The sequence below is a fragment of the Cuculus canorus genome, chromosome 1 (genome assembly GCF_017976375.1).
Source record: "Cuculus canorus isolate bCucCan1 chromosome 1, bCucCan1.pri, whole genome shotgun sequence".
Taxonomy (NCBI): Eukaryota; Metazoa; Chordata; class Aves; order Cuculiformes; family Cuculidae; genus Cuculus; species Cuculus canorus.
Window position 1 is genome coordinate 62,580,367 of NC_071401.1, and position 23,745 is coordinate 62,604,111.

The window sequence follows — 23,745 nt, forward strand, 5'->3', positions numbered from 1 at the left end:
TTTTTTTAAGTTTTGGGTATCCCTGAGAATGGAGATTAGTAACGTCCCTGGTCAACCTGTTCCAATGTTTCTCTGCCTCCTTCGTGAAAATTCTCCTGATACCCAAGCAGAATTTTTCTTGTTGATGAAGAGATATCTGTTACAGTACTTTGTCTTTGTAACTGTTCTTCAAATATTTATGGGCAGCTACTAGGTTGTTCCTTAACCTCCCCTCAACCAGACTGAATAAGTCCTTCAGCCTCTCTTCACAGAAGAGCTACAGACTATTGTCGATCTTGATTGCCTGCGGCTTGATCACTTCCAGTTTTTTTCACATCCTTCCTAAACTGAAGGGCCCCAAACTGGGCATGGTGTTCCAGGTTTAACCTAATTCTGCCTGAGAAGAGAGGGCTGCTAACCTTTCCTGATTCAGTGGCTGTGTTCCACCTCTTGCACCCAAGTTTGCAGTTCCCCTTATTTAGAGAATGAGCACAGTATAGGCTTGTATTCAACCCGGAGTCCACTATAACCCCACTGCGACTTCCTTTTCCTCAGGATCAGTTAGTTCCAATATACGGTGCTACTCCTCTGTAGAAGTAAGATTTTGTACTTTTCCTTATTGAATTTCCTAAGATATCTGTTAGCCCACTTCTCAGATCACCAGAAGTCCCTCTGAATTAAGATTCTGCCATTCATTTTCAGCCATTCTCAGTTTTTGTACCACCTGGCAATTTGCTCATGTTGCTCTGTCACCATCAGGCCAATGACAGCAATATCAGCCCCAGTATCAGTCCATGTAATAGCTCACTGATTGCCAGCATCCAATCAAACATGAAGTTGTTGATCACTAAACTTTGTCTGGTGGTTCGGCCATTTTCGAACCCAAGTAGTAGGCTGTTCACGCAGCTCAGGCTGCCTTATCTCCAAAGGAATGCTGTCAAATGCCTTGCTAAATTCAAAACTGATTGCAACTGCTGCTCCTCCTCCCTTAATCACTCCCACACTGTTGGCAGCTCCTTTACTTCCCAGGCTTTGCTGTAAAATGCAAGGAGCAAGCTTTGCTCTTGAAGGATATCCAGAGTACTGAATACTTCATTTTCCTGAACATCTTCCCCTAGATTGCCTTACCACTCCATCAGTGGGCTTACATTTTCCCTTTGAAACTAGGATACCTGTAAATATCCTTCCTGCTACCCTCAACTCTCTCACTAATCTTAGTTGGAGCTGATCTTCAGCCTATGTGATTTTGTTCCTATGTACCTAGCTAATGCTTTTATGCTACCCTTTTGCTGCCTGCCCATATTGTTATCTCTTGAATGCTCCCATTTTGCCTTTTTGCTCATTGTGAAATGTCCTGCTTGGACAACTGCATCTTCTGCAGTTTCTGCAGTTTCCTGTCTTCCTGCAGAAGAAGATTTGTGCGATATCACCATTTTTCTTTCAAAAATCATTGAAGTCTCTTGGGCACCCTTCTCTTTCATGGGTGCAATGCTCTGAATAAAACAGTCTTTTCTAAAATACTGTGTCCTAAGTCTGCTTACTTTCCCAGTGCTTGTCTTGATCCCTAACTTAGTCATCTCATAGCTGCTGCAGTCCACGCAATCCTCTGTGACCGTATTCACCATCAGTTCTTCCGTCCATCAGTATTAACGATCATTTCTGGGTACTTGAAAAGCTGAGTTTTATGATGCAGGTTGGGAGAAAATCAACCACAATTCAGTAGTGTTTTATCTTAAAATGTAGGTAGAACATTTATGTACTTAAATGGCTTTGATTATTACAGTCTTCTTGTACTGTACTCATCTGCATAGTGTGCTGTTGAACCTCCAAGAAATTGTGGAACACCAAGGACAGCAGAGAAGGGAGACTGAGAAAAGATCACGTTGAAGAAGACTGATGAAATTTTTACAACTTGTTTGTAAACTTCAGTGATTTTTATTAAAAAACATACCTGTGAACTTTAGGTTGAGTGCATTAATTATGTTTTTTCCTGTCAATGAAATCTGAGGTGTGTACACACAAGAGCGAGAAACCAAACCAATTTGCACTGGATAGATCATGTAGGAATTCAGTGTTGTTGCTTGAGAGTCAGTTCCTGATACAAAACAATGCATAGCTTTAAGAGGTCTGTTCTGGACAATTCACTATCTAATGGACAATATTATCTGTAACTGCCTTGGTCCATTTCTTATAGGTGTTTGGAAACTGGACCTTCGGAACACTGGTGTTTACTGTGCTTGTATTCACAGTTACATTGAAGGTAAGCTATGCTGCGTTTTATCCACTGAAACTTTATTAGAGCTTGTTTTCTAATTGCTGCTTACTTATATTGGTTCCTCTCTATGACCGTACATTGTTGTATTAGTTTCAATTAGTTTAAGAACAGATTTAAATTAGTTTAAATACTGATTTTGCTATCTGTGTCGTCTTAACTGTGCCCAAAATTGAAAAAAAAATTTTTAGCTAATTCTGTGTAGAGTCCTTTCCTTTTTTTCAAAGGATGTAATCTTATTTCGTCTCCTGTCTAGTATTCTGTGCTGCTAGATAGTAATTACACCACATAATCTTGTTTGGTTTTTTTCAGCTTGCACTAGATACACACTATTGGACGTGGATAAATCACTTCGTGATCTGGGGATCACTTGTATTCTACATTATCTTTTCTCTGCTCTGGGGAGGAATTATTTGGTATGAACCCTAATATAAATTGCGTTGCAAGTGTTATTTCAACAACAGTTGTTATAAAGTTGTGGTACACTTCTCTTGTTTTCCCCCAACAGAATTAAATTTAGCTTTTATATTTTGCAGAACTCTCAGCAGTCACATTTTAAACACATCAGTAATGGTAATCACAAAATGCTCAGCTTTTCATTCACTGAATGGCTGCTAAAATATTCTTAGACAAGACTATGAAAAGAATATCAGAATGCAGACTGCCAATGGGTTTATCTCCAGTGTCAGTCCAGAACGATCTAAGAGTTAGTTCAAGTAGCTGAGGCTGTCTGAGGCAGTCACAGAGTAGGTCATGTCTATGCAGCTTGGGGGTAGTCACCCATCCACTGGGCTTGTCTTGGAGGGATCTGGCTGTAGCAGTCTGAACTAGGGCCAGTGAGTGGCACTAACATTGCAGTTGTGTGGATGACCAAGAGTCTTGTGCTTGATCTCATTATTTGCCACCTTATTTAGCAAAGTAGATTTACTGTAGAGCCTCTACTTGTTTTGCTCGTGGTGAGGAGCTTTTAAAGAAATAGTGTAACAGTTGTACAGAACTGATTGAAAGTAGGGGACTTTTTTCTATTAAAAATTGCTGTGTATTTGAAACTGAAATTTTGGGGAGGGAGATAAGGCTGAAATAGGTAAAAGATCTTAAGCCATCAGGAATATGAATTTGCCTTTCCCAGCTGTAGAGAGCCCAGTTACAAAGTTTTGTTTTCTAACCTCTTCTGCTGGAACTGTTCTACTTTATACATGACTAAACATTTAGAGGGACCAGAGAGAGAAAGCGGATCCTCACTGTTGCTTGTTGATTAAGGTGGCATTCATGTGGAGTAAGGACTTGTGTTTCAGTGTGTCCTTTACAAATGAGTAGCCACCTGTCAAGTCCTTGGATATTCAGTAGTCACCTCTTTTTTCAGTAGGATCAGATATGGTCAGAATTAAAATGTTTTGCAGAAGTGACTTTTTCCCTGTTGATGTCTTCCAGCCAACCTTGCTGTGTATTAGAGAGGTGACTGTTCACATGCCACAGTGTATTTTAACTTGGCTACCTTTTTAATTTGCTTAGACTTCTATCAGATTTTCTAAAGGAGCAGGAAACTGCTGGTAGGAAGGCTAAATTTATATTGCAGTATTGCAGCAAAAATTGATCTTTGCTCTCAGTATATGTGGCCTCTGGTTCCCATTACCGTATAGTGATAGCATTTTAATGATCAGACAAATGCCATGGAGTTTGAGGGAAACATGGAAGTGAAGGCAATGAAAGTGGGGGCGGATAAAAATGTGGTGAAATAGGTTAGGGAGCATAACATGAAACCATCAGAAGCTTAGAGGTGCTTGAGAATTATGGAGGAAGGTGCGCTCAATGGGTCTTACTTTGACAATAGTGTGTGTGATGGGAAAAAGGAGTAAAGCAATAGGTGGGATACTGAGAAGAAAGGTTGAAAATATCTGGGGCAAGATAAGGAGTAGGTGAAAGAGCATACAGAGGGTAAGAATGTAACTTGGTCTATTTTTGCAAGAGAGAGGCAGCTTGGGAGGAAGAACAGCATGGTATTTCCTACAGCATGGAAGTCAAGAGTTAGGTGGTTCTGTCTGGTCAGTGAAAGTTTAGCTCTCCTTTTGAGAAAACTGAAATGGATGAACTACAGACTGGGAAGTTGAACATGCAGTATTTAATCAGTGTCATAATTTTTATTTTCAATACTCCTTGTTTTTCTTTTGTGTGTTGAAGTGTAATATTTATTTAATCTTTTTCCTACTAGGCCTTTTCTCAATTATCAGAGGATGTACTATGTGTTCATGCAAATGCTGTCTAGTGGTCCTGCATGGCTGGGTATAATTCTGCTCATAACTGTCAGCCTTCTTCCAGATGTTCTCAAGAAGGTCTTATGCAGACAGTTATGGCCTACAGCAACAGAAAGAATCCAGGTAACAATATTTTTCATTGTGGAATTAGTTTTCTGTATCACAAGTCTCTAATAATTAGATCTTTTAAGCTTAGAGACAAGACTACAACAGAGGTTCCCCAGCTTTGGTGTGTATCACTGGTTGGATACCAGCTACTTCTGAGCAGTGGTGAAAGAAGCTGCCTGTGATTTACATGGTGTTATTTACCTGAACCCTGGGGCAACCCCTGTGCCTCCCTACCGCAGGGAATTCAGCTGATAAGGATGGTGGGAGACAGGTAGATGGTTGAACATGATGCCTGACTTGAGGAGATTAAAAGGGTAAGGGGATTTAGATCTTGGTGGGATCAGGTTGGAGGCACTTAACGTTGGCTTGGACAGCAGTTGTTCCTGCTCTTGTAGAGTATTCAGAAGCACTGCCCACACCCTGAACTGAAGTCATTATCTTTCATTCCAAGTCATTCTGCTGCATAATGTGTACTCTAATGTGGACTTTTTTAGTATTTACCGGGCAAGATGAACCTAGTTATCTAAAATGGAAAACCAGTTAGAATAAACTAAATTCAGGATAAAACCGATAGTAAGGTAGAATGTGATTTTATTGCAGTCCCCTTTAAAGCAGGGATTTGCACATGCAGTTTGTCCTGTACTGAGGAACGCTACAACTGCATGTGTGTTTGTTATTGAATAAATCCAGAATTTAATCACTTATGATTAATGTGTTGAATATATAAGATGTTGATAAGAAATATGTAGTAAATTCATGCCAACATTTAGATTGCATGATTTGTGCAATTTAATACTTCCTTAGCCCAGTTGTTGTACTGATGCTGTGCCTGTTGCAAAAATGAATGTATTAATGTATTAATATTTTATTAATCACTTTTCCCTCCTTTGTATTTCAACTTACGTTTTGTGTTTTCTGATACATTATCTCTACATAAATGTTTTGCTGTGCCAATGGGAAGAGTATTTTAAAATCTGTTGCCACCTCTCTTTTGATAAGCCCAGAAGGAGAAACTATTGCATAAAGACTTGCTCTGATGAGGCTGAAAAGGAAGTCATGTTCTGTGGGATGCATGGTACTATTCTGGGGCCAACAAAGCCGAACAGAAAATTTTACTTGTATTTTTGACCCCAACGAACTTTCATATACTATTTCTGTTAGAAGGTGTAGGAAAGTATAGGTGTTGGGCCTGCAGCTTAATGTTACTGCCCTTGTCCTTTTCAGCCCGTCAGCTGCCACCGTTAGGTTAAAGTGAGATAGCAATGACTATGTGCCTAGAATTAGTTAGCATTTTGATGTTTATTTGAAGAAGATATTTGTGTTAAGAGGAATGGAAGAGAGGAACTTTACTTCCCAGGAAAGCAAAATTTTCCCTTTAGCAAGGGGAAAAAATTCTTCTGTCATATCTGCAAAGTAAAACTCCTTGCCATTGTTTTGTATTCCTTGAATGTACAGTTGTGAAAATGCCACAATTCAGGAGAACAGGAAAGAATAAGGAACAGCAGAAAAACATTCCAGGCAGATTAGCATTTAGCATCTTTCTATTTTGATAGCTTTAATAGATGTTTCTTTGCTGTATATGCTGCTTGTGGAAGAACTTGGTCTCAGTGTAGGTTCTGCATGTTTAATCTAAGAGTCTAAAAAGAAAACGTGGATGGGTTAATGCAAAGAAGCAAGCTAGTAAACAAAAGCCCCGAACAAAGGTATTACTGTATTTCTTACAGACATTGTGTGTTAGTGCTGGAAAATTAATCAGTTGCAAAGCAGACTTTGGGCTTAACACTGGCAATATTCATTTTATTGGTATTAGTAGAAAATCTTTGACTTTTAACCAGATATATTCCTTGTGTTTCTTCTTCTCTCTGTTTCTTCCTGTCTTCCAATCCGCTTTGTCTATATAACTGCTACCTTGCTTTAAACATAAATGATGTGCACGGTTACTTCCTACAATCTTCTGGGGAAATCAGACTAAACATCAGTGCCTTTCTGTTGAGCAGTCCACCATCTTTATGCTTTCTCAGACTTCAAGCAGTCTAAGTTTCTAATGGAACAAAAGGTGACTTTTTTCCTGCCTTTCTGCATGCTTGGCCATTTCATTCAAAAAACAGTAAAAGTTTATCAGAAGTTATTTACCATACTCATCTCCATTTCTGATTCACGTCAACTCGATTTTGAAGAAGTATACCTTTTAGTATTGTTTTTTCTTTCTTCTGTTTGTTCACCTCAAAGATTCTGTGAATCATTGCCACAGTGTCTCACTATCATGATCATTTTTGTCACTGTCACTACTGAACCTCACATAATATTTTTACTTTAAGAATTGAGGATTCCTAAGTCTTCATTTTAACCATTGGCCTAACTGTAGGTGAATGTATATCATGCTTGCATTGTACCTTAGTAAATGGAATAGTTGCCACACAAAGAAGCAATAATTCTGATTATGGTGATGTTGCTTGTGTAATTGGTACTGGAAGGCATTTAAGCAGTCTATGGAATGCATTAATAGATCTGAAAAGATCCAACTTTTTTATTAATAAGTTATTTCCAGCATGCTTTTTGAAATTGAGCTTTCTTTATGTTCCATTTTGTGAAATTCTGTGCTCTTTCTAGAAAGACATTTAATTTAATATAATAGCAGAAGAAATGCTAGTAATTCTTGGCTTTCCCACAGTCCAAGAAAACTTCTTTTGATGTAGTACTAGGAGATTGTTGGTTTCCATTGCAGTTTTTGTATCTTTATTTCTTAATTGGTTAAGATAAAAAAAATTACATTTCATCTTTCTTTCCCTCTTCAAAAATGTGCAGTCAATAAAATGACTGGAATTATGCAAGTCACAGGGGAAAATACACAGTTGGGGTTTTTTTTGCTATTGAAAATTCTGGCTTAATTTGACTTTTAAATGCATAAGGATTGGTTTGAACTGAGCTTTTAACCAATTATTTTTAAGCTTGCTATGTTCCTGTAAGCTGTATTGCTCTCTTTGTAACAAAAGGGCTTCTGGAACAGTTGAAAAGATTAACATAGGACTAAAAGACACCTCCCAGGTTACTAAATTAGTTCCCATCAGGCAATAAGATTGCATAAAGCCTTTGAAGCAATGCTTCTAAATTTTTCAATTATTTGAGGCACTGCAGTGTGTGATGGGTGATTGTTTACCATCATTATAATTTAGAGGTTTTTAAACAGAGCTAGATCTGCAATAGGCGTTTTCAGAAAGCTTTTCAATATGTGTGTGTGTATAAATATATGTATATGTTTATATATATACGCACGTACATGTGTGTGCATACAAGTATATGTATATATATGTGCGTGTATATTTATATACATGCACGCATGTAGAACTGTCTTTCCTGAGCTAAAATGTTAATTGTGCAAAAGCTTTGGAGGAATCTGTTGTCTTTTGGTAATTTTGGTCAAAATGTGCTTGTCTTATTCATGTCCTGCTGGCTCAATGAAACAAGCTGAATTTTGTGCTTTAATTGGAAACCTTACAGCTATGAGATTTCTTTCAACCTTTACTTTTACAAAGCTATAGGGTATTTTTTTAATGTATCCAATCTACATAAATTGATTATATTTCCTCTTTGTTTATTCTTCTTTCATTAATAGCAGAAACTTGGCAACACTTATGAAAAATATAAATTCATTTTAAATTATTATCTTTGTATTTTTGAAATTCTCACTTGGGATTGCTGAAACACTGACAATCAAAGCATTTTGTAGCTGAAATGCCAGGTGTTTGGATTCTGAGCTGTAAATAACTTCTGTGCTTTCATGCCTTTTAGAGACGTTTTTCTTTTTTTCTTTGCTTCTGACTGATGTTTTTTAATTCACTTTCACTTCAGTCACAAGCTCAGCCCATCAGCTTTGTTATGAGATCTGTACCCTTTGCTGCGCTTGGGGAAACCCGAAGTGGGACTTTTGCCTGGGGAAGCCTCTCTGAGGATTCATCGTTCTCCTGATCCTCAATGGGCTTAGCTGCTGCTGATCAACTGCACAGTGCTCTTAGCAAACTGGTCACCAGCAGATTGCTGCTTTTGTCATGTGCTGGGCTCCTCTTCTATGGAAAACTGAAAAAAAATGGATCTTGCTGTTGCAATATTTGAATCCTATGGAAGAAGTTACCTGGATAACTCCCCTGCCCTCTCTCCCTGTGGTGTGGTGGCTAAACTGTAAGTCAGCCTGCATTAGCTCTGGCCCCACCACCTCCATATGTAGCACTCTCTTCAGCATGCCAGTTGTTCTGTGGAGAGTAGTGAAGTGGGATGTCCACTCTTTAAGTGGGAACAGATTTGCCCTCATATCATGGGACCTCTCCCATTCAGTAGAGGCTGTTGTAAGAGGGGCAGGACACACAGACCATGGTGCTTAGTTGTGGTACAGTTAAGTGCTTTTGGGAGTAATGAAATGTTTTTAACAGAGTTTGAAATGGAATTAAAAACACCCTCAGAGTGGCTGAGAGAATGAACCTCAGGATCAATAAATAGAAACTTTGTTTTACAGTGAGTAACTTATCCTTTTTAAATCTTATCTGAAAATCACTCACTTTTATAGGACTTTGCTATAATAGTAACATTGTACCAAATGGTACCTCTCATTCACATTTCCCTCTTTCATTCAGCAAGAGTCTCACTGTTTTTCCTCATCCTTGCAGAAGAGTATGAGACATAAAACAGCCCTAAAAGCACTGGTGAACAGCGATGGGCCACTTCTTGAAGGAAATCTTTCAGCTTCCGAGCCATAATTAGATCAAAGCTAGGTAACAGTACTGTACGTGTTGCCAGTTTGGATTAATTTCTATTGGTGAACTGTGCTGTTTACAAACCAACTGTTTCCTCCAGAGTTTTTGATGTACTTTATGACTATTGATACAAAATCATTATGTTTTACTTTGAGAGCCTAGTTTTTACAAGAGATATTCCATGCCACAGGTAAGATCTTTTTGTCTTAGACACTTACTCATATAAGACAAAACAGTGAATCCACATACCCATAATGAAGTCCTATAAATACATTTTATTATGCATAGGTGTTGTGGAACACTTCTTCTGTAAGAGCTGCGGTCGTTATTACAGAGTGTACTCGCATTACATCGTGGTGTACGTTACATAAAGTCAGAAGTAATGCTCACACATTAGCAGTTTATCCCTCATCTTGTGTGCTTTTGAATACGTATATAGACCAAACCCAGACAATGAGAACGGAAGATATTGACTGGGGCTCTGTATCTGACAGTACTATAGTAATTTGGTCTGTATAGACCGGTGCATTGCTGCATTGCTGCCTTGCAGTGAGAGAGAAGCATGGTAGCTTTTCCATATACCCAAAATAGCAGCCAGAGCAGTGACATCCTTACTCCTTCAGATGTTAGGGCAGCAGAATGAAGTTCTCTGCTTTAGATCATCTCCTTGCCACGCCACTGATTTACACAAGTATAAGAAAGAAGGTGAATGCCATGTCTGCTCCAGTCTCTTCATGCTCTCCTGACCCCAAAGCAACACATAAGGGACTAAGTTAAGTTATAAAGTACCAATGTGTGAAGAGGACAAATGCAATATATTGTGCTGGTGTGGGCTGTAGAGCTTAAAGCACTTGAGAGGTGCTTTTGATTTAATGACTGCTAGGCAAGTAGTAGTGGAAAATCTCAGCTATCTTGAGTAGCTACAGGCATGGCAGATTGAAAGTGCTGGCCTTGGAGCTATGTATAGGAAAAAACATGATTTTTATCTTTAAAAATATATATGGCAACTAAAAGGCTTTACTTTCTAGCTGGAAGAATAGGAAAAATAGTTACCATACAGTATGACTACTTCCTCCGATATTTCCAAAACAGAGTCTGCCAATCTGTTAGCTGATTTTTCTGTATTAAAGTTGGTATTTGGTCTATATGTGTGTTAAAAAGAACGCAGGCCTCACTGTTACTGAGCAGTTTGGTATAGTTTACTGGCGTTTGCAAAAGTAACTGTTCTGAGAGAGCTTTCTGATTGCTCTTGATTATGCCAGAGTAGTGTTTCAAGCTTGTGATTGGCATTAAAAATGTAATATTAAATCTCAGCAAAACTTCTATAAGCAACATCATTAGTATTTATTTTGTGACTTTGACCCTTTTGCTACTGTGTTGCTATAAACAAGGAAGGAGGAAGGGAATGATTAAGAATGGAGGATTAACTAGCTTATATAACATTAATGCACAGAGTGATTGGTTACATTGATTTGAATCATGCTTATAAAGCATTTATATTTTAAATACTGTCATGTAACCTACTTGCCTTTATACCTGGAAATTGTATGTGCATTTAGCAAGAAGAATTAGATAAACTCTCTGGGAGAGGTGCTGTGCTATTATTTTTTTAATTTGGTGCACATGTTCCAGAGTCTTGTCATGCAGCCGTGGTGTTACTGTAGTCCTGAGTATTTCCTCAGTGGAAAGGCCAATTCTGCCAGAGTGGAGTGATTATGTGGCACAGAAACATTTTAATGGGCAATTAGGGCAAGGTAGTATTGTGATCTGTAGTGTAAATGGCCTGTATAGATGCTATGTGTAACCTAAGCAAGTCCAAAATTGGATACTGCTTACAAGTACAAAGCAAGTGCATTAGACACCTGGAACTTTCATCTGTTGGCACAAACTAACTGTAAAAAAAACTCCCTGTCTTTGGAAGTACAGGGCAAAGTATTTGAATCTGTTCTGTCTTAAATTTCCTCGTAAGAAATCCTGACTAAAGCTCAGAGGTAAAGAGATGTGCCAGGAGACACTGCAAAATGAATTATGAACTATATTTAAAACAATTCAACTTGAAAGCAATCCTCTGTGTCCTCATCCATTCTCTAAAGAGCCCATTTTCAGATTTAGAGTTTATATGTGAAATTATGCCTGGTTCTGTAGCTCTTAATATAAAACTAATCATGTTGATTGCTCAACAGCATGAGGATTTATACCTTTACATGAAAGAAATAGCCAGAGTGGTGATTTACTTAAAGGCATTGTTATGCCAAGGGCACAATGGCCCGAAGAAAGAACACAATTGTAGAGTTTTAGCTCTGAAATCATCTATTTACTGTGTATTTTGGTTTTTTTCCTTTTAACAGAATGCATCAAGGCACTGTCAGGAGCACATCTCGGAATTCACACCTCTTGCCTGTCTGAAAAGCCCAAGATACAGGAGCAGTGACTGCAGCAGTTCCCCAGCAAGAAGGTCTAATGCTCATTCTAAAAAAATGATGTTTACGCACTGGAGAGGCATTGATTATTCAGTACTTCCATCTGTCTTTGGCTATTCAAATAAGCATTGCCGTTCTAGTGCAGGCTACTGCTACAGTGGGTCAGGTTTGGAAACATCTGTATGACAACACCAAGTCAGGCCTTTAAAAACTGTATTTTTGTTTATTTCTTTTTTCAGGAAACAAACATGTCACAAAATATGTTAAACTATACGTGGCTTTTGCTGTCTGAGGTAATGTTCAGACAAACAGGAACAATAGCTAGAAGTATGAACCCTTCCAGGCCAGTAGGCCTCTTTTTATGTTTTGAACTACTGGAGCAATGAACAATCTGCACAGTCTGGTACTGTGGGACTGGTAGCACTAAAAATTCTCGTCATCCTCTGTCAAGACATTTGTGCATTTACTACTTCTGTCATCTTTAGTCATTTTCTTTATTACTTGAAGTGTATAGTTTCAGTCAGTGACCTACATCTTGAGATCAATAGTTTTTAATTTTCATCCAGAAGGAATGACCTCAGTTATCTCCAATGAAAGTCTCCTAAAGCATACTTAACAAGTCCTGTTTCTGATTTTCCTCTGTCCTTTTTCTTTTCTTTGCTCTTTCTGTAGAACAAACTGGTGTTTCCTCTGTGCAAATCTGCTTTCAAGAAACACTCTCTAATGTTCACTTTCTTGTAAGTGGCCAAATCAGGGCTGTCTGGTTTTCAGTTAGTTTTCCCTCATAGAAAGATAGGCAGAGTAATCCTCGTGTAGACTATGTGCACGCTATATGGAGTCAAGTTGGCTGTTAAATAGGTAAATATCATCAATGTTGATATCTACTCAAAAACTGAATGTAAGCATTTTGCCTAAAAAGATCTTTGTAGATATGTTAAAGATGCAAATTACCTGATCTTCCCACTTCCTATCCCTGTGATTGTAAAATACGCATAGCAGAACATATTATATATTAAGCTTTTTTGGACACATATTTTCCTTAAAAGAAGAAAGTCTGTATTTCCAAATAAGTATATTTTGCTATCTGGATTTATCCTCTTAATTTGGGGTTCTTTTGTGTTTATGGTTAAATACTGACTAATTGGCTTGGTAGGTGTATTACATAGCACACAACTGTTAACTTTTGCAATGAAACCACAGGGTGGCACACGGCTGTTTACTAGCAGTTGAATCGTAGTTGTGATTAACAAACTAGTTTGACTGCAAGGGTTCTGTTTGAATTACTTTAAGAATTACAGCCAACTTGCACTTCTGTTTTCTCTGCTACATTTATGTTACGTTACCTTGCACTAATTCCACTATTAGCTGTGTCCTTGTTGTGTTTCCTTAGTCCAGTGTTTTATTTTGGGGTTGCAAAAATACCTGAAGGAGTAATCTGATTTCAGTCAATTTCAGCCTGGTGGTTAGAACTGGTTAATCACCATAGCCATGAAATACCTCCGGAAGGATATTAGCCAAAAAAAATCGCAATGTGAAAACAAAATATTTGGTGTCAGAACTGCAGCTTTTCTTGGAAGAAATGGCCAAGACATTGTTATTAATAATTATCTTTCAAATGGACTAGGGTGGCAGAGAATTATTATTTCCCTTTTTGTGTTTAAAAAATAAAAATGGCAAAATAATTTACTTTGTAATAAAAGAAAAATTAACTTACTAGAAAATGTTCCTCACAGTATTCCAAGTGATTTTTGCATGAAACAAACAGTGAAATATTAAAATGCCCTGGGCCAAGGAGAAATTGTAAAGAGAGTTCTGAAATTTGCAGTATACCAAAGATAAGAGATTTTTTTTAAAAAGTTTAATGGTGAGCAGCACAGGTGAAGGTATTTTTACCATTTAACATGTAGCACTTTTAAGTTTCAAAGAATGTCCTCATAGCAGTAACATTTTGAAATACATACATCTGTGTGTGGGTGTGTGCACATGTACTTGCCATTGCAGACTTGAATGTTGGTCAGTTAGAACCGTCCCCTACATAAAACACTGGTGTATATATTTTTAAAAAGTTAATAATGGGTATAAATTTTATACCAGTAGCAGTGACAAATTTCTTGTGTGTAGTTAACAAATTATTTGTAATGTATTTTTTAGAAATCTTAAAATTGCCTTTGCACTGAAATATTTTTCATACTGTAGCTATTTATAAATCTGTTTTACGCATACATTTGTTAACACACCATTTCTATTTTTTTTAAGTATATGTTTTGAAGGCTTTTTTTATACCTATGAGTTTTGGCCACTTAAATTTAGCTTAGAGCAGAGTTGTGGCTGAATGTTAAAATTCTAATGAATGTCAAATTAGAAATGTAGGTCTGTTGCTCTGTCAGTCTCACCCAAACTACTGATGTTTTGTTAGTACTTGTGATAGCGGCAATTAGAGCACTGTACTTTCCGTGCTGTACTATTACTGCTGGCTTTGTTTTTACTCTATAAAGCCGCCTCCTTTTTTTACTTTTCTGAGTTCCATCTTTTAGCCTTAAATAAGGAGATTTTTGCTTGATGTTTTTGAAGATGCTGCATTTCTGTTCTGCCTACTAACAAAGCAATTCATTGCAAACTTCATGTAGCTCTGCACCTAGAAGTTACTGACAGTGTTATTCAAGCTGAAACACCTATGGAAGTGCTTGGGTAATTTGAGTTAAACATCTCATTTTTTTGGCAGAGAAAGAATACTTGAATTTAAGTGGGAGTTTCTGCTTTGATTTAGCAATACTTTTACATTTAAAAATTGGTACTGTTTGTTGTTAAATTAGACTGTTTAATGGAGAAAAAAAAACCAAAACATAAAATGTCAGCTCGGTTTCACTTGATGCGCTTTTGCTTCAGTCCCTGTTACTGTTGTTGTGCAAACCTAGTCCACTGCAGCAGGTGTTACCTTGGAGTTTCATTGTAAATGGATCAGAACAAAATGTATAAGAAAGTTTTATTATGGATGGGACACTGAAAGAAGACAGATTTTTATGTATTTTAAAAAAAAGAATTAAAGGGGCAAAGTATAAAAAAATCTATATTAAACTTCCTAACTTGCCTTGTTTAAATTGTTGCAGCTTTAACAGCATAGTGTCTCCATAACTGCTTCTATAAATGTCTTGAAACTGGTAAGCGCTAACCAAGTGTATGTGAAGACTTAGAAAGTATTTCAAGCTTTTCAGCCACTGAGGTTCATATATTCCTGCAGTGGCTTGTGGCAAAAAATCTTTTTTGTTTTACCATGTACAATAATTGATTGTTCAGCCACTTAATGTAAAAGCTTCCAGTTTACTTTCTCGCTTGCATTAGCTCGTTTGTCTTGACCCAACTGGCTTGCAAATATAAAAGGAAGAAATAGCTTAATTGAGCAACTGCACTACTTTTCTTTTGGAAGCCAGTGGGATCGTTGTGCTCATGCTACTGTCTCTGTTAAAAAAGCTTTAATGGAAATTTGTGAAAGTATTATGAAAGTGAGAAAGTACATGATTCTACTTTGCAGAATAATCTAAAGAACAGTTCATACAGCTTTAATTTTGTTACCTTATCAAAATTCACTGCGTTGTCTCCGACAATCTGCGTTGGCTCTGACATAAATTCTGTGCTATGTACACGTTGCATTTTACGTGTCCTTTCATGATCTAATGTAAAGTAGAATCTGTGAAAGTTGCTATACGGGGCCTGGGGGGTAGTTATCTGTGCATTACACAATGTCTGTAGTCATCAGCACCAAATACTGACGGTTATTTTTTACTTGTACAATTATAGGTGCATTTATTTGAAAATAATAAATCAGCCTTCAAATCTAATGTTTAGATTATGCTATACCACTCATTTATTTTATTTGAAGAGTCAGTATATGAATACTTTACAGTAAAGTTTATTTTCAGTGCTATTTTTAACTCTTGTTTCTGTAGATAACCAAATATAACTTGTTTATATTCAGTCATGTTTTGGATCCCTATGTAGTATATATAAGCAGGAGACATGGGTCTGCTTGCAATAAATATAAACATTCAAAACTGGTTTAAGTTTGCTCACAAGTAATTAAAATAATCTAGCGGGAACATGAGATGGTTTCATGTTAGTCTGTAATAAAATGTAAGTAGATAAAAAAAAAAGGAATGTGTGTTTGATTCTGTTATTGAATATGCTTGTAGTCACACTTATTTTCAGAGAGTATATGTAGCCAGCTAAAAAAGCAAGCTAACAAAAAGAGAAAGTCAGAGAAAGCTGGAACATGAGCGATGTGTGGGATTTATTGCAAAGCTGATAGAAATTGGTAGCAGTCCAGGAGAGCTTTGTTCCTCCTGCACAGATCGGCCAAGTGATAAAGTTCTTTCCAAACTAAACTTGTAAGCTACACATGGGAAGATCTGTATTTCCTTACAGTTCTGCTGTGCAGGGTACCCAGGACTGTTTCTCCTTTCTTTTGCAACATTGGCAATCTAAAGAAGCTGAATTAAAGGTGCAAACTGCTTTGCCATAGCAGTGTTGGCAAATACTTACAAAAGAGGCTGAAGACACAAATACTGTCTTTTACTTTTAATTGGTGTGAAAATATTATGGGACTTTCTCTAGTTCCAAGTCCCTTACAGATGATACAGTACATGGACATACTCAGACTGAAGGTATCCTAGACAGCCTCCACAGAGCAATTCAGAGTGTTAGGTTGGGCACCTTCCTGTGCTTAGTGCTGTAAGTGCTTAGGCACTTTATTTATTAAAATAAGCACAAAAGCAATATGCCAAGATTTTGGACTAACAGTTTTGTGTTTATATGAACGTTTTGTCCAAACAGTATAAGCATATTGAACCTATCTCCCTTTCGTACCTCAAGAAATTTTGTGGGTCCACTGAATGAGCTTCTGGAGAAGGTAGTTTGAGTGGAAGAGGAGAATATGGAAGATACTTTTCCATTTCTTCATGCAATAAAAAAAAAAAAAAAAGGATGAATTGCAATTAGATAGAAATACTAAATTGAAAGATGTTTTGAAAGAAACGAGGTGATGCATTTGGATTTCAGGAAGAATACAGTAGCAAGAAGAAATTACCTCATAAGTAGACAACTTTATTTTGCATGTAGAAATGTGTGCTTATTTCGAGGGAAGAAGGACAGAAAGTGGTTTCTGAGCAGTATTCTAAATTTAATACCTTATGTTTTCCTTTACGTCTTTAAATTATGATTTTTATTAAGCACATTGTAGGATTAATTGAAAGGTTTTTTCTTATATTCTACGTTTTTCTGCACTGTATGCACTACTGCTGTATAAACTCTCTCCTGAAGGTTATTTAGACGTGAGATAAGTTAGAGACAGACTGCAGTTTCTTGGGTTTGTTTTCTGCTTATTCCAATTTTCTCAGGTGATTATCTGCAGGAATTTAAAAACAGTATTTGACAATTCTAATAAAGCTTTCTTATTGTGCATTTCCATTTACACACACAGGTCTTTTCATTTTGATTCATTCAAATGTTAAAGCAAAAAACACCCTTCCAAAGGCTTCGCTTACTCTGTGAAGTGATAGGACAGCGATAAAACCAAATACTGCCAGTAACTTATGTCATTACACAGAACAGTTTGTCAGATGTCTTATGTCCCCTATCTAGGTGTAAATGTATTTATTGGGAAATTATGATGTGTGATCATTTCTTTTTTAACTGGTGAATCTGCACTAAATTAAGAGCAGTCTTAATTTATTTTCCATTCAAAGGAGACAAATAGGATAGTATTCTACTTTAAACCACTAAGAGGTTTGTTGTTATTCTCCATTATTCATTTTGGTTAGAAAAGTCTCATGGTGCGTTAAGCTTTTAAAAATACATACAGTGCAGTTGTCCTGCTAGGTTCAAAGGCTCCCTGTTTAGGCTGGATCAGGAAGAATAGTTAACAGCCAGTCTCCTTATTAAATGTGGGAAAACTGATGTGCTTCTAAAAAAGAAAGCTATGTTAATCATTGTTCAAAAAGCACATGGATGCTGTCTTGAGATTTTAAACATATTTTGTGAAGATAAATCATACTGAAACATAAAGCAAATTTGAAAGCTAGGTCTTGTAATGTAATAAACGCTGAGTTTTAGTAAAGAAGGAAAAGAAGTCCTAGTCCAGGATTCAAGACTATCAAGTGGTTCGCTGACTCTTGTTTCAGGAAATATTTCCAACCAAGTAGCTAGCTTAGGAGAGTATTCTTCTAGGAAGGGCTGAGTAGCTTCTTGCTAGACTGATTGTAAACTGCACAGCTCAAGAAAGTTGTCAATATTAATTAGGTTGAAGTCTGGTTGTTTATTCTCAGCTATGAAGAGATACTGGTTCCCTTTTATTCTGATAGCTGAGAAAGAAAGACTTCACCTTCTGTGGCATTTCAGGCACAAGACTGCAAAGCTGAACACTGATGCAGTGATAAAGCTCAGTAATGGCTGGAGTTCGCTTGGCTTTTAAGTGACTACTCATAACAGAAAGTCCAAATTATGTATGTTAAGGCCAAAAGCAGAATTTGCGCATAATTGCGCTGAAAGGAACTGGTCTAGATAGAAAAATGCTGAAGATCCTCCATTGTAGACTGTACAGCACATGAGTCTGACTTCTCTCCGTCCTCTCAGGTAAGGTCCACAGCAGATGATTTGGAATCCATCTTCCCTGGAGGCCCTGGACTTCTGCGTGCTTATGGGGAATGTCAGCTACCCAATACCTCTAACTTCACTAGGTGTTTAATATTAGAGCAGCTGCACGGCAAGTGTTCCCACATCCATTGTAGTGCGTGCCCAGAACAACATTTCTACCATCAGCAGGTCAGAGTCCAAGTTGATCTTGCTCCTCTACTATACATAGACCTAGTAGGTACTTATGAAAAACCTTTAACTATTGGAGAGAATTCTGGGTCTTCATTTAAAATCTTACTTTTTCAGGGGTGTAAGTTTACATATTTCTTCTCAGCTTAAAAATAGATCTTGTTTTTCTGAACGAGTGTTCTCTTCAGTTACGTTACATTAAAATGAGAGTAGACCTGAGCAACTTCACCCCTTGCCCTGCCACATTGCTCATTATCTTAAAATTATCTTGATTTTCTAGTTATGTGTCATACCAGGAACTTCTCCTAGTCTCTAAAATGGTCTTTACAACCATCAGGTAAACCTTCAGAGAACATTTTTCTTAAAATGAGATTTACTCTTAGAGCTGATTATTTAGTTGAAATCTTTGTAATTGTACAGAGTTTATGGTCTTTTGCTGCCATCTGCACAGAAAAGTTAAGCATGTGGTATTGCAGCAAAGAGCTTTTAATATGCAGCTATTAAAAACATTCGGTAAATCATAGCACCAGTGCTGGCCAAGGCAGCTGACCTGACTTCAGTAAGTCCCGTTACAGCCATTTCAAGAATATTGAGGGGTTTTTCTGGTTTTGTTTTGCTTTTTGAGGTCTCTGATCTCATTCCCATGTCATAAAACTAAACCAAAGGTGACTTCTGCTCTCTCTTCTGTAAAACATGAGCTACTCATAGAATGCCCTAAGTTGGAAGGGATCTGCAAGAATCATGGAGTCCAACTCCTGAATCCAGCCAGGGCAACCTGAGTTTAAACCGTAGCTCTAAGTGTTCAAAAGCTTCTTGAATGCCAAGAAACTTGGGACCATGACCACTTCCCTGGGGAGCTTGTGCCAGTGCTTGACCACCCTATCCATGAAAAGATTTTTTTCTAATGTCCAATTTGAACTTCCCTGACACAGCTCTAAGCTGTTCTGCATCTTGTCGCCAGGCACTAGAGAGAAGAGATTGGCATCTCCATCTTCTCATCCATCTCATGAGGTAGTTGTAGACATCAATGAGGTTACCCCTCAGGCTCCTCTTCACTCAGCTGAACCAACCAAGTATCCTGAGATGCTCCTTAGAAATGACACCCTCCAGCCCTCACTGTCGTTGTTGCCTTCCCTTGGACACATTCTAGTATTTTTATGCTCTTACTTATATTGTGAGGCCCAAAACTGCTCACAGTACGTGCCAGGAGACCACACCAGTGCTGGTCTGTGGGCAGTCTGATGTCCTCACTGAGGGGATAACAGAATTTGGGGAATAGCAACTGCTTTGGCCAGCTGGCAGGAAGAACTTGCAGAGTGAGCATGCACAGTGAAGAGAGGATTAGATGGGCGCACGCATTCGGGTAAGTAAAAATACGTGTATGTATGAAAGAAAAACCTGCATGAAATTGAAACTTGTCCATCTGAAGAGTTTGATTAGGGTTTCAAGCTTTAATGCTGGCACAGCTCTTGTTCTCCTTATAGGTAGCAAATGGGATACGTATGTTTACATCTCCCCTTTCTTGCCTCTCTCCTAGTACGTGACGTGCTGAGGTGTCCCCTTTCCCCCCCAGAACTCCATTTTAGACAACTGTGCCTCGTTCTGACAAGAGAAGCATTTCTTCTACATTTCAGCAAAGCACTGTCCTGTACATTGTAATGAGACCTCTCTTTTCATGCTGTCTTAGAGCAGCATTCAGCAGGAAAATTAGCAGATCTGAAGCAACGGGGTCACCACTAAACTGGTCGGTGCCTTGGTCAGGAAATATTTGAACATATGCCCGCAAGCACCACAAACCGCCCTCAGCCTTTGCGCAAATTTCATGTGGACATAATCTCTCTTTTACCTTCTTCCTGCATCCGTCTCGGTTGCTCTTCACAGGTCTCTTTCTAAGCAAAGTAAGACTCAAAATAAGCTCATCCATCCTTTTCTGTACTAAAATTGTCCATGTCTGAGAAATTAAACTTCTCCCTACTGAGTCCATTTATGCTAGTTCTTCCAAAAGGAAACATGGGAATTTTTCGATGGTTTGTTTGTTTGTTTTCTTATAAGAAGTTGTGATTTGAGGGTATTGGAAAAAAAGGATTTTTTAACCCACAGAGTTTATTGCAAAATACCTGTACCATACAGTTTTGGCTTGAGTGTCATATTCCCTGATCACTTCCATGTTTGAAAGTCTCCAGTGAGAACTTTTTTTATCAGTGATAGTAGTTGTAAGGCAAGATGAAGGGTCCATTTTCGTAGATAAGCCAAGATTTGAAGGTAACGTAGAAAAGGAATAATAGAATGGTTTGGGTTGGAAGACCTTAAAGATCATCCAGTTCCACCCCCCCTGCCATGGACAGGGATACTTCCCACCAGATCAGGCTGCCCAAGGCCAAATCCAGCCTGGCCTTGAACACCTCCAGGGATGGGGCATCCACAGCTTCCCTGGGCAACCTGTGCCAGTGCTTCACCACTCTCATCATGAAGAATTTCTTCCTAATGTCTGATCTAAATCTTCCTCCTTCCAATCTAAAGCCGTTCCCCCTGTCCTATCACTATATGCCTCTATAAAAAGTCCTTCCCCAGCTTTCCTATATCCCCTTTGGGTACTGGGAGGCCACTATAAGGTCTTCCCGCAGCCTTCTCTTCTCCAGGCTGAACAATCCCAACTGGAATGACTATTTAAATTCTAACACACACACACTCCTGGAAATTTCTCCCTGGCATTTCTTGTCTGTATCTAAATGATAGGCTTACCTTCTACTGATTTGGTTGTGCATCAGTCATGATTATATCCTTCAATTAACTTTGGGCAATGTGCCACTGTCCTGAGGCCATGAATCTTTACATCATAGCCTATCTGAATAATACTTATGCATACGCTCTGGCATCTTGTATTTCCAGATGTAGTTCATGAGAACCATCTGCCAACTCTTTACTTCCAAATATGTATGAACACTGAAATATAGAAAGTTGAGAGATTATCTTAATTTCACTGGCAACTAATCCACTGTTTCAAGAAGTCTCCACCCTTGCCCATTGTTTAAGAGTTGTTGCTATTTTAGAACAGTAATTAGTTTCTAGATGGTAGTGGAGTTTTTCATAAGTTAATAGGTTACGGTTAATATCCAACCACCCTATTATCTTTCTGTTTATAAGGATTTACATTCCCTTGACTTTTCCCAGAGGTGCGCACTTAACAAATCTCATGTATCATAATTGATTTTATATCCAGGTATTGAGCCAAGCCAGTATGTTTCAAATCCTGTTGATTTAAGGAGTGAAGTGGATATTGTGTGTGAAGCCCAGACCACTGCTTACAGGCGCTATACTGTGGAACCCATGATACTCTTGTCTGTCTTCTCATTATCTGTGAGGGGACACTACGAATGCTGTACTAAAATACTTTGGCTTAGGAGTTAGGAAAGTATTACAGTAGCATAAAAATAAATTTCACTGATCCATAGTAGAGTTCAGCCATCTTCTCACACCGATTGCCCCGTCAAGCTGTTGACTGTCTATTTTTAAATTTTCAGAGAATCATAGAACAGTTTGGGTAGGAAGAGACCTTGAAGATCATCCAGTTCCAGCCCCCCTGCCATGGGCAGGGACACCTCCTACCAGATCAGGCTGCCCAAGGCCCCACCTAACCTGGCCTTGAACACCTCCAGGGATGGGGCATCCACAGCTTCCCTGGGCAACCTGTGCCAGTGTCTCACCACTCTCATGGTAAAGAAATTCTTCCTTAAATCAAGCCTAAATCTGCCCCTCTCCAGTTTATACCCATAGACTTTTGCCTGTAACACACCTTTTACATTATTGTTACACAGACTTTTGATCTTATTGCCACGTTACACCATTCTTCTCTTCTAATAAAATTTATGGGTTGCAAATCTATTTCTCTGCCACCGCAGTGGATGTAATCAAAACTAACATGCTCTTTCTTTATAATATTTTTAGAGGAAGGTCTATGTTTTTGTCCAGTCCCAAACTTGGGACACTTTCTTTCCTTGACTATTAGTCTTCACCATTACAATTGCACACTATTCAGCTGTCTTTGCTGCACAGCCCAAAACTGTGATCTGCAGTTTGTGTTTCCCATAGAACCGACATCAGCACATTATGACCTTGAAATCCCTTCCTTTCATACTGTAGAGTGAAGCACACCATGTTTGTAGTCTCAGGAACTTTTCCCCTCTCCTCTCCCTCTCTGCCTCTTCTCTGCATAAGCCAAGGCAGGGATGAAGTGGAAGCTGAGTGTCTGAACAACTCAACATCAAAATATGATCCAAGATGCCAAGCGTGAGATTGCTACTCCGACAGCAAAATATATGTGGCAAAGGATGTTTTGCATCTGTGTCCAAGAAAAGAAAAAAAGACAAAATATTCTCTGTGCCTTCTGTCACTATGACAATGTAGGCACAGAGACGCGAGATTCTCTACATGAATCACAAAGGTAGAATTTGGGGCTCTTGCACAAGCCATTAGCAGGATGGACTTACAGCCTCATCCTCCCACATGACTTTTGTTGCTTGTGGATGTGTCCTCAATACACAGATTAGGACTAATCTTATTTAGCCACCTTGCAGCCTGGTGCTATGGGGTTTTGTAGGACCTAAGCATCTTTAGAGTCCCAGGTCTCTAGCTAGGGAATCCTCCTCCTTCCGTTTACATGTATTCCACACTCAGGATTACAGGGCAGATGTCCCAGTCCTCACAACACCTTTAATCGCTGTAGGACTGCTAACAGGAGGCCTGGCCTGACACTTACAACTGAGAGGAAGGAAGGGAGGAGAGGAAAGAGAAACACATGCTCCACACATTACATATGCTGTACAGGCACCAGAAGTTGGAAGAGTCTGATTCTGTGCCAACCACTGAGGAAAACAACAGGACAGATTTTCCATGGCTGCTTCCAGCACAGATTTGCTAGAAATCTTATTTGTTAAATCAACGTACAGCGCGATGCTTGCCTTGTTAGAATTCTCCATGCCTGTAGGAAACTACCTTCTGTCTTGTGGCAGGCCTTTGAGGTTGTGCTGCTCAGGAAGAGCCTGTTCTTCCAGGCCCTTTCTGGAAGCGCTGCCATGCAGCTTAGCTATGGCAAGAAGCTGCTCAAGCACTGCCTGCTTTGTGCTCTTCCACACAGTGTTGATTTGATTAGAATGAAA

General features: G+C 38.5%; 1 protein-coding gene across 10 annotated transcripts in view; it reads left to right on the forward strand.

The window, feature by feature from the left end:
• Window positions 1–17,004, forward strand: part of ATP11A (ATPase phospholipid transporting 11A) — a 127,699-nt gene extending 110,695 nt beyond the window's left edge. For 2 of the 10 annotated variants that reach the window (XM_054071354.1, XM_054071375.1), the window contains 5 exons: window positions 2,174–2,239; window positions 2,564–2,667; window positions 4,461–4,626; window positions 6,579–6,667; window positions 11,705–11,811. In XM_054071354.1, the coding sequence (XP_053927329.1) occupies window positions 2,174–2,239; window positions 2,564–2,667; window positions 4,461–4,626; window positions 6,579–6,656 (414 nt within the window). In that variant the 3' untranslated portion in view covers window positions 6,657–6,667; window positions 11,705–11,811. Of the gene's footprint in view, window positions 1–2,173; window positions 2,240–2,563; window positions 2,668–4,460; window positions 4,627–6,578; window positions 6,668–9,269; window positions 9,386–11,704 lie in introns of all 10 variants that reach the window. The other 8 variants (XM_054071343.1, XM_054071365.1, XM_054071303.1 and 5 more) reach the window with 6 other exon arrangements.
• Window positions 17,005–23,745: the final 6,741 nt, after the last annotated feature.